The sequence below is a fragment of the Python bivittatus genome, unplaced genomic scaffold (genome assembly GCF_059951505.1).
Source record: "Python bivittatus isolate LINGU-HERP-01145 unplaced genomic scaffold, Pbiv_v1 ctg000700_np1212, whole genome shotgun sequence".
NCBI lineage: Eukaryota > Metazoa > Chordata > Lepidosauria > Squamata > Pythonidae > Python > Python bivittatus.
The window spans coordinates 53,840,602-53,859,060 of record NW_028277098.1 but is presented as its reverse complement, the minus strand read 5'-3'; the positions used below and the strand labels follow the sequence as shown (position 1 = coordinate 53,859,060).

Here is an 18,459-nt window from a genome sequence, read left to right as displayed (position 1 = left end):
TTACATAAAAGTATGTGCTAGTGACTTTTCTCATTTGGAAGTATACTCCCTCTGCCCCCAAATCCACTAGCAACTGCTGTGCTGAAGCAGTGAGTTTTGTACTTATTGCCTCTCTCTTTCTCTCTCATACACCCACACTGTATTTGTACATGCAAAGAAAAAATGTTTCTGTATATATGATCCTAGTTACTTAGATCAGAAGTGAGGCGTCTACAGTTCTCTTGATGTGGCTAAAGACCACACTTTGCTTTGTCACCATTGACTATCCTGAGAGGTGTCGTTCAGCAACAACTGGAGGACCACATGTTCTCCTAATACATTTCATGCCCACCTAGGGTAATCACCTACTTCTCATGGCCTACTTCATAGCACTACTGCTTCTCCATTGCCTGTCCAGCACAATCTCTTCTTTTCCTGTGTGGCCTTCTGAAAGCATATTACAGCTTTGGCCTAGAAGTCGAGGATTCCAGGACGAATGGAAGTTCCCTAACCCTTTCTGTGTGCCCAGTCCTACCACACATCTTCCCTGCTGCTACACTTCTTGTCCTAACTTGTGGCTCACTGTGGGATGCGCTGAAGGTATGCCCATCCATAGAAAGCTATAGTTTGAAAACATTTGGGTGAATCCTCATGCACGTTAGTGCCTCCTTTTGAGCTGGAATAGCTAGATGTTTAGCATAATTTCATTGTAAAGAATTGCTGGAAGGAATCTCAGAAATAATGAATTTTCCCTACTTCCTGTCTCAAATTAAGTAGTAGGTTGAAACCATACTTGGTCAATTGCCTTTTTTTCTTTGTAAGTTGTTTATTGTTGATTTCACATGACTCCTGATAGAAGGAACTTGGGGAAACAAAATAAGTATTTTTGCTAGAATTTTTGAGCTTCCAACTTTTCATTTTCAATAGTGAGTACAGTTCCTCTGGACATAGTAGCCTAAGACTTCAAAAAATGAGCCTTCCATAACCTGGTGTCCTCAATCTGTGTAAGGGACTAAATCCCAGCATTCTCTGCCAGGAATGGCCATGCTTACTGAGAATTCTGGGAACTGCTGTCCTACCTTCATCTAGACGATGCCAGATGATAGTAAAAACACATGGCATGCCAAATGTGGTAACAACTCTTAAGGAAGTAAAACTGTTGTCAGTTCAGAGAGTGTAGAAAATGGATAAGTACACCAAGAGTTGGCAGTGCATAAGGGTATTCCCTAACTCCCATACAATAGTGCAATGTGAAGCCCTGAGATTTCATCCACCAGGAATAATTTTTCTGGCCTAAAAATGCTGTGCTATGATGTGTATGTATGGTGAGAGCTGTTTTGTTTCAGTCTCTCAATATTCGTTTTTCCTTTTATGCAGTCTTTGTATTGTTTACAAGGACTGGCTTACTAAAGGCTCAGGAAGCAAAAGAAGGTGGAATGAATACCAAAAGTTCCGTGGCGATTGGCACAATAGACAGATCCATGCTAACCTCTGTGTTTCTTAATTCTTTCCATGTACACTTTTTTTTTTTGGCTTTCCAATGACACATCTGTTTGTTTTCTACTGTAACACTTTCCCCTTGAAACTAGGCCAGTGAGAAAGGGAAGAAAATTAAATATCACCATTCAAAAAATGGTAAAATATGTAAAATTGTGTTAAATGGCCCAATATTCAGAATATCTTTTCTCTCCAAAATCTTACTGGACCACATATAACATTTTCATGGGTTGATCTTGCAAGAAGAGGAAGGTGTTTTAATGTAGGACAGTCAAAGCCTAGAGACACAAATAAAGGTATTATTTATTTGATAAGTGTTTGCTGCCTGTGTGTGATGGGCTCTGTGCCGATCAAATGAGAATGAAAGGCTTCAGATAAGAAAATGGTTGTCCCAATTGTTCAGTTCAGGTGCTGTTTCCATGCTGGCTGGCTTCAAACAGGGAAGGCATGTTGGCTTCATTTCTGAGTGATGGTTCTGCAGAGTTTTATTCCAGAGAAAATTATTTTCTCTCTCTGCTAGTGTTTCCCTCCATATTCTTTTTCAGGTTGCTGGATCCATTTTAATGGATGCCCCTGCAGATTGAGGGGAGAAGTGGTGTTTGGAGGAGCTCCAGTTTGCATGTAGCAACCTGACAATTTATCCAGAGACTCCTTTCATTCTTGGCTTCTTGTCCTTTGAGATTATACAGCTAAGAGTAAGAAACCCAGATGTTCAGAAGTGGTATTGACAAAGGGCAGACATGAGAGACTCAGAAAGGAGCGGGGGTATTAAAATCCATATTAATATTTGCAGCCTGCCCTCCTCTAGGACTATTAGTGCAGTGTTTCTCAGCCTTGGGAACTTTAAGATGTGTGGACTTTAACTCCCAGAATTCCCCAGCCAGCCATTCTGGGAGTTGAAGTCCACACTTCTTAAAGTTCCCAAGGTTGAGGAACACTGAGATAGGGACTGCAAGATTCTGAATGGCCACTTGATGACTGCAAAGAACTCTACTGCTGTCTAGCGGCTGTTTGGATTTTTACAGTCCAGATATGGACTCAAATACAAATTAAACCCTTTAGCCACATTGACATGCATTACACACCTAGATATAGAGATTATGAATTCTCATAGAAGCTCTGAAGAATTCAGATGTATTGTTAAATCCTTTCCAAACATGGTAAGTGGCAAAGACTGAGGAAAAAACCAACTCTTTCTTGCCCTGTGATATTAGTTGTAACACTGAATGTTGGAAAAATAAGCATTGTCCATGCTGTGCCTCCTTAATAAGAAGCATTATTAAGGGTTGCTCTTAATATTTTTGCTGCCTGAAGCAAATCTATCTATCTATCTATCTATCTATCTATCTATCTATCTATCTATCTATCTATCTATCTCGAGGAATATCACCATTTCACCTAGTGAAGATGGCCAAAAATGGCAGTTGACTCTTCTCTCCATCATTGGTAACATGATAATACTTTCGCCTTTACTTAAGGGCCACGGGAAACTGATGAGGGCTGAGAAGAAAAGTTTGTGAGGATGACTACTTCTGCCACCTCTTCAAAACAATATCTGCTGACTAATATATAACCTTTATCCTTTTTCTTCACTTTCACTGTTCAGTCTAATGACATCACCATTTTTATTCACCTGCTTTTGAAAGCACTTTGACTGGAGAAGCCACAGTCTCAAAAAGTAAGCAAATTTATAAAGACAAGCAAGATTAATGTTGCAAAGTGCAAGTGTTTAGGGATCAATAGAATGGGAAATCTCATGCCATCTGTAGTTCTGTTTTCTTTACTGACTGTTAGCAGGGAGTTCCAAACAAACGACTTTGTGGAAGTGTTTGAACCAGAAATGGCTTCAGGGCTCTTGTTCTTCCCAAACACCTGCTTTACTTTCTTTCAGATTCAAATCTCAAATGGGCAGGGATAAACATTACTCTAGTCATGAATATCTGCTGTACCATCTAAATCCTTCCTGCAAAAGGCTGATTCACAAACCACAGGAGTTTATTTAGCAGCAGCAGCAGCACATTTAAGGGCAGGAAGGTCAAAAAAGATGGCAGCTACGCTTGTATGATCAAAGTCTTGCCCTTATTTACATGTGTCATGGGTTCAACACATATAAAAAAGGGGCAGGACTTCAATCACATGGGTGTAGCTGCCATCTTGACTTTTTTGACACCCCAGATGCTGGGGTGTTTTGCCCATAAGAACTTTCTACAATCAGTGATGTTTGGGGCAGGGAAGGCTCATCCCCAAACTAGTCCTCACTTTAGGGCAGCCGTTCTTCCTGTAAATTACAGCAGCAAATAAGTACACAGCCACTTTGTACAGCACTGAAGAATGAGCTGTGAACTTGATCCAGAGAAATCCTCTCTGCTTCTTTTCAACAGATAAGATGTAGATGGAATGTTTGCTGTATACATTTATGGAGTACAATTTAATGGGAGTAGTTTGTGTCCTTGTTGATGTTCCACAATTTCCCTTCCACCACATTGCACTTCTAATACACAGAGATGGAAACTCAGTCCCTGCTGAGTGGAGGGCCCAATATACTTGAAAAAGGATTTTTTGCCTTTAAGCCAGTGTGACCATCAATTGAAGAAACCATATGATAACTAGTAGTTTCTGCAGAGTCTTTTGCTTGGCTTTAAAATTACAGAAATAAAATTTCATTAAAGGAAGAAGGGAGAACTTATTCTGCATTTTATTCCTTGTCATTGATTAAATCAACTCCACCTATGTTTAATACTTCAGAAATACTACATAGAGGACACTAGAGGGCAACAGGATGACTTGTATAGCCATCTTCCTTATTTGGAAACCAGATTGTGAAATGGCAATGACAAACTTAATTTCCTTTGTGAGTTGCTCTTGAAACCTACACAATAAAGAAATATTTTCCATAAATAGAGCCTATGTGTTTTAGGCTGCAAAAGCTCAGAAGTGTTCGAAGTGAATAGGCAGAGGCTAATATTTCTAATCCCAAAGTTTAGAAGATCCAGCACTCTTCATGTTGTTGGCTTTTGCAGTAACTAGCACCATGGTTCTCAAAATAGGAAGCTGTCCTGCTAAAAGAAGACTAGGGAGAGTGTGTAGATAGTCTCTTCCACTGAATAGTTTTAGACTTTTTTGTGATTAGGCCAGGAGGGAGAAAGCCACTTCCTAAGGCACAAACTATTATGGATGAGCAGGACTTCAGATTCAGACTTCAGGGTCACTGGAAGTTGTGCATCATCATCATTATCATCATCTGATCTTCAAAAGGTGTTTTGGAGTGTCCAGGAACAGAAATACCTACTTACAACTCTTTACGGTAGTCTTGCCTTGGGATATGCAGCTCTCTGAGGAAAACCCCTGGGGAAAAGGTTCAACTCCCCTTCAGCTTTGTAAATGTTAACAGTTGGTTTTCATTGATTTGAAAAGAAAAGACCTGTGCATGGCTGTATTTGCTCAACATGAGAAACGATAAAGTCTAAGCCAAAACCAAACAAATCCCATTATATCTTAGTATGTAGTATTGGGTGACCCAGGGGATAATGTTAAGTGGTAATAAGGGTTATTTTGGCTTTGCCTGTTGCATAAAAACACCCATTGTGATTTATCAACCTTGGGTTATGGTTTAACATTGATGTGAGCTTTAAATCTAAATTACAATTATTACACTGATATTTATATTTTTTTCCACATTAGATTGAAATCTATCAGACCCTGTGTAGGATTGTGGGCTTACAGCTGCCATATATAGGTAGAAAATATCTGAATAATCACTAGGTTACCACCAAGAGATATCCAAAACTCTAAACTCTTTGCTGCCTTCTAATGGTTATCCAGATTTTTGCAGCTTAGATATGTTTTGTAAAATATATTTTTAAAATCTCCAGACAAAAGGTAATGCAATTTATAATACGTATTATGCATGAATGTATGAGTGCATTTGTATATTAATTACAAGCACTTAGTAACAACAAACATTTAATGAAATCCTTGCTTTGGTTCTCTGACTTTGGATTAGAGAACAAAAGGTCTGTAGGAGAAGAGCTGTGTTAGTCTATGATGGCAAAAAATCAGGAGTCTGGTAGCACCTTTTCCAACTAACCAGTTTTAAAGGCCATCAACTTTGCGGAGCTACAGCTCACTTTAGCCACTGTATGCACCTGATATGAAGTGCACTGCAACTCACCAAAGCTGATGCCTTTTAATAAAATCTATTACTCAGAAATGGTTCTGCCAAACTCCTGCTTTTTGGAACAAAACGTAGTGTCCCCCAAACAACCGAGAAGCCCCGCCTTCAAACAGGTATTGTCTACTGTTCATGTACTACAGCTCCCATTATACATTGCGCCCAACGCAAAGGGTGTCCAGAAGTCGCCCCTTCTCCGTACTTGGCGGTGAGCCGAGCCGTGTGCTTTGACTACATTTCCCAGAGGACAATTCGCTTCTCGTCGGCTGAGGTTTGAAAGGAGGAAGTAGGCAGGTTTCCGGTGTCGCTTCTCTTCCCCCGCCTTCTCAGCTTCTTCCCCTCCCGACTTCTGCGGCCGTTGAGGAGCGCCAGGGGTGCCACCCGCCCGCCTCGCCCGTCCTGTTGCCGCGATGGGCTGCACGTTGAGCGCCGAAGATAAGGCGGCGGCCGAGCGAAGTCGGATGATCGACCGCAACCTGCGCGAGGACGGGGAAAAGGCAGCCAAGGAGGTGAAGCTGCTTCTGCTTGGTAAGAAGGAGGAAGAACGGGCTGAGGCGGAGGGTGGGGCCTGGGCCTGCCCCGCTGATTCTCTTGGGCAGAGTGAGGGGGGAGGCGGCGGCGGCCGTCGTCAGGGGCCGCTGGGCACAAATGCTCTCCGCACCGAGCGGCCCGAGCTATTTGCTTGGAGCTGTTTTTGTTCTCCTCCGCGACCCGGGCGGCGGGCGGGCGGGCATTCCGTCGCTTATGGTCCTTTCCGTTGCCCCCACACAGGCACAAAGGGAAGTGAGTCGCCCCAGTCCAGGCGTATCCTCGGGATCCGCGCTGCCGCTTTTCCGCTTAAAGGGGGTTGCTTGAAAGGCGTTGTCAGAGCAGGGTTTTGAAGGGCTTAGCCTAACAGCCTTAGGGGATTATCCTCAAAGTAGCTCAACTTGAGACGTTTCCAGGCCTTCCTCGAATAAAGAATTAGTGCAAAGACACGCGTTCGCCTTGGTCTGTTAGGAAAAAAGTCTTCTGAAGGGTGGTACAGGTACTTTGAATACTTGTGGGTCTCAGAGAACCCCTTGAATAAGGAGATGATGAGCAAATGTTACGTTTTGGGGAAAAAAAAGTTACTATATAAATAGTTAATGTGTAGGCACATCTCTACATGGATGCTTTAAAGGCTCGTTACTATTTTATTTATACAACCATATATGTTTAAAAGAAGAAAAAATCTGATACCATTATTTGTTTGTTCGTTCCTCCTTGCTGCAGCTGTGGAAGCTAAGATAAAGGAGACAGGATGAGTTTTCCTATTACCCAACAGACATACAGCCCCTAGCACCCTGGACAGCAGAGGGAGGGCTGCCATTTTTTTTCCTGCATAGCACAGTCTAATAAATTATTTTTGCCTTCTTTGAGGATTAACATTCTTTAATCATCAACTATTTAAGTGGAAAAGGAGGTAAAGAAAAAGGTTGTCTCAAGGTATTATGTGTGTATATAAGTGACAGCAGAATTGTTTTTCACTGCCTGGGAGCATGAGAGAAGTCTAAGTTCTGGAAATGGTAATTTCAAAGTATAGTAGGTTTCTCTGGTCTTTGTTATAAAAGGGGTGACAAGAAAACTTGCACCTGAACTACCATTATCACTATTGCTACTACATTTTCTTTTTTTATGGTCCCTTTAAAGTAGCGTGTTAGACAATGGTGACAGAAGCAAATTAAAACAAAAATCCTGGGGTCAAATGGTACGAATTTGTAATGTATTTATTAAAATGGAGCTGATTTTGCAAACAAAATAAGCACCTAAAGAAAATAGCAACAGTGCCATTCTGTCCAATTCTTAAAAAACTCAAAATGTGAAATAAAAATCAGTATAATAAATAAATCTCCATAAATATATATATTTAGTCAGAGGTTTTTACCCATATCACTGCCTTATACAAAGGCATATAACTTATGAGATCAAATAAAGGATTATAAATCAGTGGATGGAGATCAGTAAATCAGAGAATAAGGAACTTTGGGATTTCCTTGTGAAGGGAATATAAATAGTGGGGGACATTTACAAGTATGTATCTAACATAAAAATTAATTTAACATTGGGGAACATCTATATGCAAAGTTATTGACAAACAATGAAATATTAAACAACCTTAAACAGCTCTTCGAGAACTTGGAGGGGGGAAAAACCACTCTAAATCAGTTGGGCAACCATATGCTTTGTAGGTTACATCTTCCTCCTTTTAATTTGCTGTTTCTTAAAGTTGTCAAGTGCTTATGAAACCACCTCAGATGCAAAATTGGCTGCTTCAGACATTATGAAAGTGTTTCAAGTTTAAAACATCCCTGGTCTGAGCACAGAAAGCTTCAAAAAATATTAAGACCGCTATTTCACACTCAAAATGGGGTGGTTCAAAATGAACCATTGGCACAACTCTAATATTTGATATTGTTAAAATTATTCATTTCATTGATAAATCAATTTCTAAAGCATGGGTTTATGTGTGCAGAGATATATTTTTTTCAGTTCACTGAAATAAAATAAATTTTGTGTGCTGAAGCAGTGAAAATGGAAAAAAATTGCTTTGGGGGATTTTTAAAACATCTGTTAAAGTTATTGTTTTTTTCTAATTCATTTTAGCATTCCAATCTCAAAAAAGATATTCTAGAGCTGAAAAAGACAAGGAAAAGGATAATTAATGTAGATGCAAAATAACTTTCATATGAAGTATTAAGAGGGATAATTAAATAAGCAACGGCTTTATAAAATTATTCAAAATTACCACACCTTTGGCTCATGCAATCAAAATGACTGATTATAGGTTCAGAACAAAAATTCGCTCCTTTGGTCTGACCCACTATCTTTGGCTGTAGTGCTATGATCCTTGTCAGAAATCATCAGGTAGAAGATTTTGTCAGCCTTTGCTTTTCCAACATCAGAATGCTTATCTCAGAGAAGGCAAAAGGGACATGTATCGGGAGCCCACTGGAAACTGATTTGGAGTTGTAGGATCTGAATCTGTATTCCCCTGCACACCAGAATAAAACTATATCAACTTTGAAGCAGGCATAGTACATGTTCCTTCCATTGACAACAATTGATGCAAAGAAGATGACTGATGAAAGAACTGAAGGGAAGTGAAATATAAAGCCCCTTACAAAGATTTTCTGCTCTATTAATGTTAGCTCTGTAGGGCATAGAAAAGTTCTGTTTCTTGCCTTAAAGGTCCATTTCTTTAAGTTTAAAGAATCTCTTATCAATTGGCTTTACATATCTGTTAAAAATTATTACCAGTAGATTGTATCAAAACTAAGTTGATAATGCTTTGGTCTCATTTATATTCAGCTGAGTAAAGAATGACTGGTTTAGTCTGAATGTAACTCAATGATTATTAGCAGATGTAGATAAAAATGAGAATGATGAGAATGATGATACTTAAAAATGAGTATTTTTAAGTAGTTATTTTGCTTATCATATGATAAAACAACAACATAGTTATCAACATTATATGAGTTGTATAGAGTATATAACTAGCTATAGTTGAAGTAAAAATAATGACTAAGCAAGCCTTCCACCTGAGAGAGTTCTTTGGAAATTTTATTAGGGGAAGTTTGCTTGCTTATATATTTACCCACTCATATACAATTCATGTATTGTATGTAATAGTTTGAACTTTTGTTTTGAATTAGTAAAACTGGAGCATTTTTGTGATTCAGAGTCACTCTTTGAGGCAAGCTCTTACATAACATGGGGTTTAGGAATTGTTGATATCATTGTCTCGTAATAATGTTATTTCCTTTCTATCAAGTATTCTTAATTTTATGGCATCAGAGTTATTGACCTAGTTAATTAAGTTTATGACTTACTTTTTTTTCTGAGTATTAGTTTATGACTTATCTTGATAGAGGTGTGCAAATTTCTATTTGCTTTACATTATGATTAAACAAGTATAGCAAACTATATTTATCCATAAGTACATTATTTGAATTTTAGTTAATCTTCTTTTATTCCAGAGCAGCTGTATTAGCACAACTGTCTTATTTATTTATTTCTACTAATGCCATTTCGTATATCTTTATATGTCACCCAATTCAATAAAAATGCAATTGAGCAAATTCAAATGCTACACATTATCAAATGGGGGAAAAAGGAACAGCAAAAAAGAAAAATATTACTTTTTCATTTTAGAAAACAGTGCAATTCCATGTTTTGAATCTTGGATCACCTATATATGTTTCCTTCCTGTTTATGAACTGGCTCTCTATCAGTGTAAAGGAAAGATTGAACAATATAATTCTATGTAGTCAGGGTTTTGTTTTGTTTTTTAATCTGCGCTCAGTCGTTACCGACTCTGCAGTGACTGCTTGGACGAGTCCTTGCAGTTTTCAAGGCAAGGTGTTTTGGAAGCGGTTTGCCAGTGCCTCCTTCCTATAGCAGAGCCCAGCTGGCGAGCGCAGGAGGCGGGGTTTCTGTTGCTTCGCGCCCTTTTCGGGCGAGCACGGTTTTGCGCTTACCGGCAACTGCTCCCGACTCCTTTTGCAAGGTGCCGCCAGCATTTTTCCTCCCACCAGAGTGAGAGTACCCATTTATCTACTCATGTGAGTTTCCTGTTGGGTTGACAGGAACTGGGGAGGAACAGGAGCTCACCCTGTTAATGCGAAGGCTGGACTCGAACCGCTGAAGTGCCGACCATTTTTGGCCGGCAACTTTCAGCGTCATTAAGCCACTGCACCACCGCGTCCCCCAGTCAGGTTTTAATGATATATTAAAAATTAGGCTGAATTATTTCCTGTAAGTGTATTTCTATGTTTTCTTTCCCTGTTTGTGGTTCCCCCCCCCTTTTTTTATTTTACTCCTTTTTTTTCTTTCTTGTACATTAAAGCAATTAAAAAGTAGATTTTTTTCTACTTTTCATGGATGTTCCTATATATACATTTTGGAAAAAAAACTATTAACAGAAAAACTATAATGGGCTGTGAGAATAACCATGGGAGACAGGAGGAAGAGCCACAGCCTAGACAATGGTCTGATAAGAGAAATCTGAGTCCAAAGGAGGGATGGGGATGGAGAAAGTGTCTCAGAAAGGACCCACCCTTGTTCTCTGGAAAGTAAAGGCATGGGAAGGGGGGAAGTGCTTTCATACTTGTAAGATTCTGTTACTGTAGTCTTACCATAAAGGTGGTATTAGTCCTCATGGTTTTGGTTTCCTGTCTGGACTACCTTGAGGAACTGACACAAACTTACAATCCTGTTTGTATTTATTTAGCAATACATTCAACTGAGTTCATTTACTTCTTGGCAAATATGACTAGGATTGAAATATAAATTATGTGATGTCTGAGCTCATAATTAACTGACATTTCTTTGTTAATTATTCTTCAATATTCTCTGTAATGATTCTTAATTTATTGTTAATATAAAGATACAGCCATGTCTGTAATACAGAAAGGCTATGCAGAGTGATAAATTATGTGTTATGTTGCTTTGATCAGTGAGAATTAAATAAAATATTAAAATTTAGAAAAGATCTAAAACACTCTTGATTTAAAAGTTTGTATTTGACTTGCTAGCAAATTCCTGTACCTCTGTTATCTTTTGCAGTCACTAGTTATTTTCTTCCTAATTATATCTGTACTTTGTTTTTTGACAGTATTTATTTTGCAGTACAAATGTATCATGTCTGTGTACATACACGTGATGCTTTTTTATTTTTAAAATGTCTGTTTGGGGAAATTCTGATTTAATTTGTCAGAAAAAGAAGACTATTTATATCCTAGCATTTGATCAGTAGTAAAACCTTTATTTGAGAACCCATACCGAATGTTAAATTGATGTTGGCACATTCTGAATGAAAGGGTTTTCCTGGTAAGACTCTTTCAAAGGACTTTTAAAGACTATCCAAATTGTACAGTAAATTTATTAGTACAGTAGTTTGCAAAGTCAGGATTAGCAACCATTCTTCAGATATTTTAGACTATAATTTCCCACAGCTAGTATGGTCACTGGACAGCCTTTATTTATGTATTGTCATACATTGTATTTATTTATATATCACATTTATATAGCCACCCATCTCACACAAAACGACTCTGGGCAACATACAACAAATAATAAAATAACAAGTGAATAAAAACAGAGATATAAAAAGATAAAAAGTTATTATTAAAATAAAAACATTATCACAATTTTTTTTAAAAAATTAGGTTTTAAAATATACAAACCCCATGGAAAGAGCAGAATATCAATTACAATGGAGCCATTGTAATTGTATTTATATACCACTAAATCTGTCAAGGACTCCTGGTGGTTTTTAAGAAGCCAGTAATTAAAAATCAATGGTGGTAATATAAGCAAATTAAAACACTAAAAACATAATTCTCAGCAATGATAGTAATGATCTTGATGGAACCATCTTCAAAATTTATCCTAATAAGAATAACCACAGCAGATGATAACAGTAACAACCTATGGCAAGTTAATTAGCTATCAGTTGCCCTCCAGAAGAGCTTTGTCCTTACATCTTCCAAAATGCAGTTAAAGAAGGGGCAGGTCTGATTTTTTCTGTTTGGGGCAACATTCATAAAACCAGGGCTACAACCAGTAAACATTGTCTCCTGGCCTTGCTCTACCCCTTTTCACAATCAGTACCTTCTCCAAGGACAGGTTATTTCTGGTTGGAGGAGTCAGTCTTGCAAGTATCTTATGGGAATTGCAGTCCAAACAATTTGAGGGTTACGTTTTCTACCCCTCCTCTAGATATTGGATTTAATATCAATGAAAATAAAGCATATGTTTTTTCAATATTTGTTATAGTTTTGGTGCTATCTTTTAGGGTTAGGGTTAGAGTTAGCAAATGTAGTTTAGTCTGTAGTTTTAAATTTCAATTGATATAAAATGGCCGATATACATAGTTCTTAATACAGCTTATATTTTTCAGGCTGATAACTTGTTAGTTTCATAGACTGCTGGATAATGATCAATATTGTTTTTTGTGTTATAAAAATAGCTTGACAAAAACTTTGAAAAATATGTAATTGAAAAGTCAATTTTACCATGGTAACCAAGAAAAGATATATTAAGTGTGATATTAGTAAACAGTGAGAAATACAATGTTTTAATTTGTGCTCCCTTCACTAGAAAAATGTGTTTGTGTTTGTTTGGGAATGTGTTATGATTATATTGCTACTATTAGTCCTTGTTCGTATGTTGGTTGAATTATTATTCTCTTCAGAAGTGGTGGGAAAGCAAGTTTTTCTATTCATGCTTAGAGAAATTTGTGCTTTTTGTTGTGATGGTTATTCTAGAAGCAGTTATATAAACTATTGAATCAGATATTTTTTTTCTCTTTCTTTTAACTCATATAAAGGCTATGTATTTCCCCAGAAACAATTACCCTGTCTATATTTCAATGAAAACTACTAAACAAGTATAAAATTAACTTTATCCTTGAGTATGTATAAACGAGTTGTTGACTATTGGTGTAATGCTGTGTAATAGATTTCTTTAAAAAGTGTTTGAAAGAGTATGATACTTTGATCAGATGCTAAAATAAAAACCAATGTTCACTCTTTTGATGTACGTCCTTGGAACCTTGTCAGTTTTCCTGACAAAGTGAGAAAACAAAGGATCTGTAAATTTCAAGGAATGCTGCTGTTGCCCCTCCTCAGTATGTTCTTTTCTGCATTAGACAACACTTCTATTGTTCTTTTGTTCCATTATTGAACCCCTTCCAGGAAAAACAGTGTTGTGAAGAACCATTCAAGTTAGCTGACGCGTAGTGTTTGTGATTTTCCTATTACACAAAGTGCCTGAATATTTGAGAGCAGTTGTTTTGATCTACCTGCTTAACTTAATTTTTATTGTATTTGTGTTCCTTTTCTTGTTGACTATAATTTGGATAATTGGGCCATTGGTCCATTGACCAGTTGGGCCACAGTATTTCTAAGTCTGTTTAATTCCAGTCAGAATAAATGTACCTATTTCTATTATTCTATCTGAATTTTGCAGGCTACATCATATATTAGGCCTATGTATGTTAGGCTGTTGCAGTTGTTATTAATAGTGATTCCATTTATATTCCACTTTTTTGCCCAGAAGACATAGATGTAAAGGGGCTCCAGAGTTTGTCAGTTTGTTCATTGGTAAGATAACTCTCTAAAAACAAAACCAAATAGGACCAAATTTGGTGTGGTAGAGAGGCCAACAAAAGAAAGCTTGAGTTTAATCAATCAGGCAGGGCCTGCAAAGAAACAAAATTTCCCCTTTTTGCCTTATAGGAGAGGCAGTTGGGCAGCAACATCAAATGCTGCTGACTATTCCATTCTGAGCCCCCATCCTATCCTAGTAACATGATCCGGACTAGAGTGTATGCAGCCCTCTCTGTGCTTCTTTGTGCACACGTTCAAAGATACAGAGAGACAATGTGACTGGAGAGCAGAACACGAACATGCGCACAAAGGAAATGTATGTGCTCCTGTTCTGATTAGATCTTTACATACACGTACCCCAGATGCAGGCAACACTTATACACACAGCTTGGTTAGTCCCTGGAGAGAAAATATGTGCGCATGCGCATGCGCACAAACACACACCCTCAGATATAACATGTACTTCATTACACACACAAAAATACAGATGCATTCTATTGCCACTACTGGTAAAGGAATTGGAAAGAACCCAGAAGCCTTGCACTGTATGGTTTACCTACCTTGTTCTTCTCTCCAAGTCAACATAATGCTGGAAACAAATTCTGTAAAGGGCTCAGAATTCTGTCTGATTGTCAGCATGATAATTAGCCAGAAACTGAACAAATTTGATATATGGGAGAGGGAAGGTTGAGTTCAAAACTGACCCAGATCCATCTGAAGGCTGCGGAGAAGGAAAATCCACCCCCCAAAAACCTCCCAATCCAAGAGGCAGTTGGGCAGAAGCTTGGAATGCTGCCAACTCCTTGATTCTAAGCCCACCCTCCTCCTGGTCACATGAGCCAGAGCAGAGCTGCTATTAAGGGAGTTAAAAAGAATTTGAGAAGCCATGCTCTCCATGCTTTCCTTACTTTGCATGTATATAAAGAACCAGAGCCATTTGTATTTAAAAATACATTTATTCTCACACATAATAAAATTATTATGATTACAATATTTTTGATGATCTTGAGTAGTAATAGTACTTAACTTTCTTAAAAGATTGGAGAAACAAGCTAGTTAAAGTCAGCATACTTTTCATGAAATCACAGTTTGCGCCTTATATAATTGTTCTTATTAGCCAAAACTTCCTGCTCCTTGAGAGTTAGTAGTTTTATTCCTTCTCTTTTTGAGGTGGAACTTACAAACAGTGCAAGAACTGCATATTGTAAGTTCATCTGGAATAATGAAACTTCAACTGCTATAGAATCTCAGCAAAAGAGTTTGGAAAAGTGGCCATGTGGAAGAAAGTACTTAACCTTTTTCCTGTCTGTTACTTTTCCAAAGTTTTCCTTCTTTTTTGTTTTGCCCCTGTTATGTCCCAGTATCAGATTTGCGATATGTATTTTTCTGGAAAATTTTACTGGGAAAATGTTAACAGCTGAAGAACTTTGTTATTTGTGTACTGCTTCTTTGATGGACGTAGTCCCTTCCCATCCCTTTTCCAATTCTGTATTGCAGTAAAATGCTAGCTGGCATCTCTTTCTATCTGGTTCAAGACAAGTGCTTTATAAATCACGGATTGCTAGAAATATGTGATTTCTTATACATCCCTGTGCACAGATCCCATCTAAAAGTTAGTTCTCTCTCTTGGTGTCTAGGATTCTATGATACTTTGAAGAATTGCTTTATCATGGTTTTGAAACCAGTCTATATTATATTTCTATCTATCTATGTGGTCACCAAGAGTCAACAATGATTTGATGGTGCATAATCAATCGTACTATATTTCATATAAACAACATGGTAAATTCACTTCTCCATAAAGTACAGTTTAGATTTTCCAGATAGAGGAAAAATCTAAACAAAATATTTACTTATGTTGAGTTCTAGTGCTACTTTGGGTTTAAAATATCTGTTGAATATCAGAACAGTTATTGCTTTCACAGCAGTAAGTTGCCTTTTATAAGTTTTTAATGAAAAAGGGCCTCAGATTTCATCAAAGATTATTACTGTAATACATATTTTAATGTGACACAAAGAGACACTGTTAATATGATTACTTTCCAATAATGTATTTAACTGGCTTTAATTTTAAAGTAAATTAAATTTTGTTATTATCCTCATCTGATCCATTACTTCTTGAAGTACTGCCCCCAGTCCAGGTACAGTCATCAGTCCAGAAAAAGTTGTGTGCTGCTTATAATTAGTGAAGCAATCAAATTTGAGGTTTTTGTATTTATACTGTCCATAGATTTTGAATTTAATTGTGGTGTTGATAGTTTAGTTCCTACAACTTTGAGACAGTATTCAGGATATTGTTCCTTATTGTCCTTATCTGACTATCGGGCAACACAATCCCTGGTAAATATGTTCTTTTTTGCTTGTGACTGAAGTCAGCTACTTAATATTTTAAGCAGTATATTATTCCCACATGCTTAAGAATAGCTCAGAGGCATCACAGCTGAGAATTGATTCTGAAACAAAAGATTGTAATGATGAAATACATGCAAACTCTTTTTTTTCCCTCAGTCCACGACTGGCTTTGCTTGGTTTGCGCAATATACTTAGAGACAACCTTTTCGTCCTCTGGGAAAATGTAACTGATAGATTATTACTCCCAGGGGACTCTAAAGTAAGTAAACAAGTAGCAATATTTGGTTCTAAAATATAGCATGCATTTGACACTATATACTTTCAGAATTAATATCTTCATGTGTTGTTTATGTTGCTTATGATTTTTTACTGTGTATATACCAATTTGTATATATAAATATATACTATAATGAACTCTCCCTTTGCCCCTCAAACAATGGGGTGTCAAGAATCCTGCTGCAGTTCAATGGAAGAATTGCATAATAAGATAACACAGGAGCTGGAAAGCTAACCTACTCCATACTGTCTGCTTCATCCTGCTTCTAGATTAGAACTGTAATAGATGCAATCCTATGTAATAATAATAATAATAATAATAAATTATTAAACTTGTATGCCACATGATTTTCAGTTCATCCTCTTACTTGGGAGTTGAAGGGGAGAACTACTTCTGAACAGATATGTATAGGATTATCCTGTGAGGATTCTGAGGGAGGCCTACTTTGTGCAAAGCTGCGCATTGGTAATTCCATAAATACTAAGGAACATTATACATACATACATACATACACATATACATACCTACACACACACACATTCATTTTTGTTGTCCTCCTGTGATATAGATAAAACGTTAAATATTGTGTTGAATCAAGAGTATCTGAAGTTTGTCTTAGGAAAAGCTAGGAAAAAAGCTGTCATTACAAGAAATACCATTTCTGGTTTGGGTACTGTGGTTAAAGATATCCAATTCTAGGAAGTAGTTTATTTGTTTATTAAATTTATAGACCACCCAATTCCATAGTTATTTTGTTGTAATAGAGAGATCATTTTCTGTTAATTCCCTGTGATTGTAAGTACCTCCACTTCAAACCTTAATGGTAGATGATTATTTATGACACTTGTATGTTACCCATTCTCAAAGGCTTTAGGCAACCAACAGTGAACAGTTTTAAAGATCCTGCTAAATCCAAGTACAAACAGAAAGAATACACACACACACACACACACACACACACACCCATCGCAGGCTCCACCTGCATCCTATAAAACACCTTCCTTTTCTGCCAGCTGGAAGAGGAAAATTTTTATACGTTTGCTAAAGCATAGGGGGGATGAAGTGGACCGACGCTTCAGTAGGGGGCAGTTCCAAAGGATTGGAGTGGTGATGAAAAAAGCTGTGCAGTCTTTTGATATTTACTTTAGAATCTTGAGAGATTTGGAGCTGCATCCAAGCAGTGTTTCTCTCTACTAATGGGAGGTTCTTTGATCTAGCAGAGTCTTCCACAATAGAATAGGGAATAATACAAATTTTAGTGATTTTGCTTTCCAGTTGCATTTTTCCCTTTCCCAAATCTGCACTGGAGGATGAAGGGACTGTTTCTTAATTGTAAGATATGAGTCTATATGTGGATGATGTTAGATGCAGGTAGATGCTTAAATATCATTTCTATTAGCATAGTGACTCTGCTGAAGTTGAAATCTGAGCTGCTCCATGAAATCTGGGAGGTCTTGCAAGCCCTTTTCCAGTTTACAGAACTCTCAGTGTTCCTGATTTTTTTCAAAAGCTAAAGCACTGAAATAATTGAAATAGTAGCAAGTTCACATAGCGAATCACTTTGTCATACTCTCAGCAGCAAAAAGGAGATACTAGCCTGATAATGTATCCTTGCAGTCTTTACTGTTAGATTGATACATAATATACTTCAATTACTTTAATTCCACTATTGTAATACTTGAGGGTCTAACAGGCCTATTGCAACTTATTTGCCAAGTGTTCTGATAGTACAGTAAAATAATTTTTGTACAACAATCAACAAATTATATCTAACTGTACTAGGCAAAACTATTCCTATTAACTACCTACCATGTAGTAAAACTCTTTTTCTTCCTGCATTTTTTACAGAATTAAGAAGAGCTCTTAGAGCAGGTGTCATTGTTCCCTTAAGCTTGAAAAACCTGCATATACATTAGTTAAAATGAACATTCTCTTATTTTCCTGGTGAGCTCCAGCATAATATAACAAGGATTTGTTTTTGTTTTTTGTTTTTTGTTTTAAAAGGGTTTAAAAGGGTAGGATATGTTTTTTCATCTCTACAGTACTCTAGG

The 18,459-nt window shown here is 37.3% G+C and overlaps 1 protein-coding gene across 1 annotated transcript in view; it reads left to right on the top strand.

The window, feature by feature from the left end:
• The first annotated feature begins 5,949 nt into the window (after nt 1-5,949).
• GNAI3 (G protein subunit alpha i3) overlaps nt 5,950-18,459 on the top strand; it is a 31,735-nt gene continuing 19,225 nt past the window's right edge. Inside the window, exon 1 of the mRNA XM_007427520.4 lies at nt 5,950-6,175. Within this exon, the coding sequence (XP_007427582.1) occupies nt 6,058-6,175 (118 nt within the window). The 5' untranslated portion in view covers nt 5,950-6,057. The remainder of the gene's footprint in view (nt 6,176-18,459) is intronic.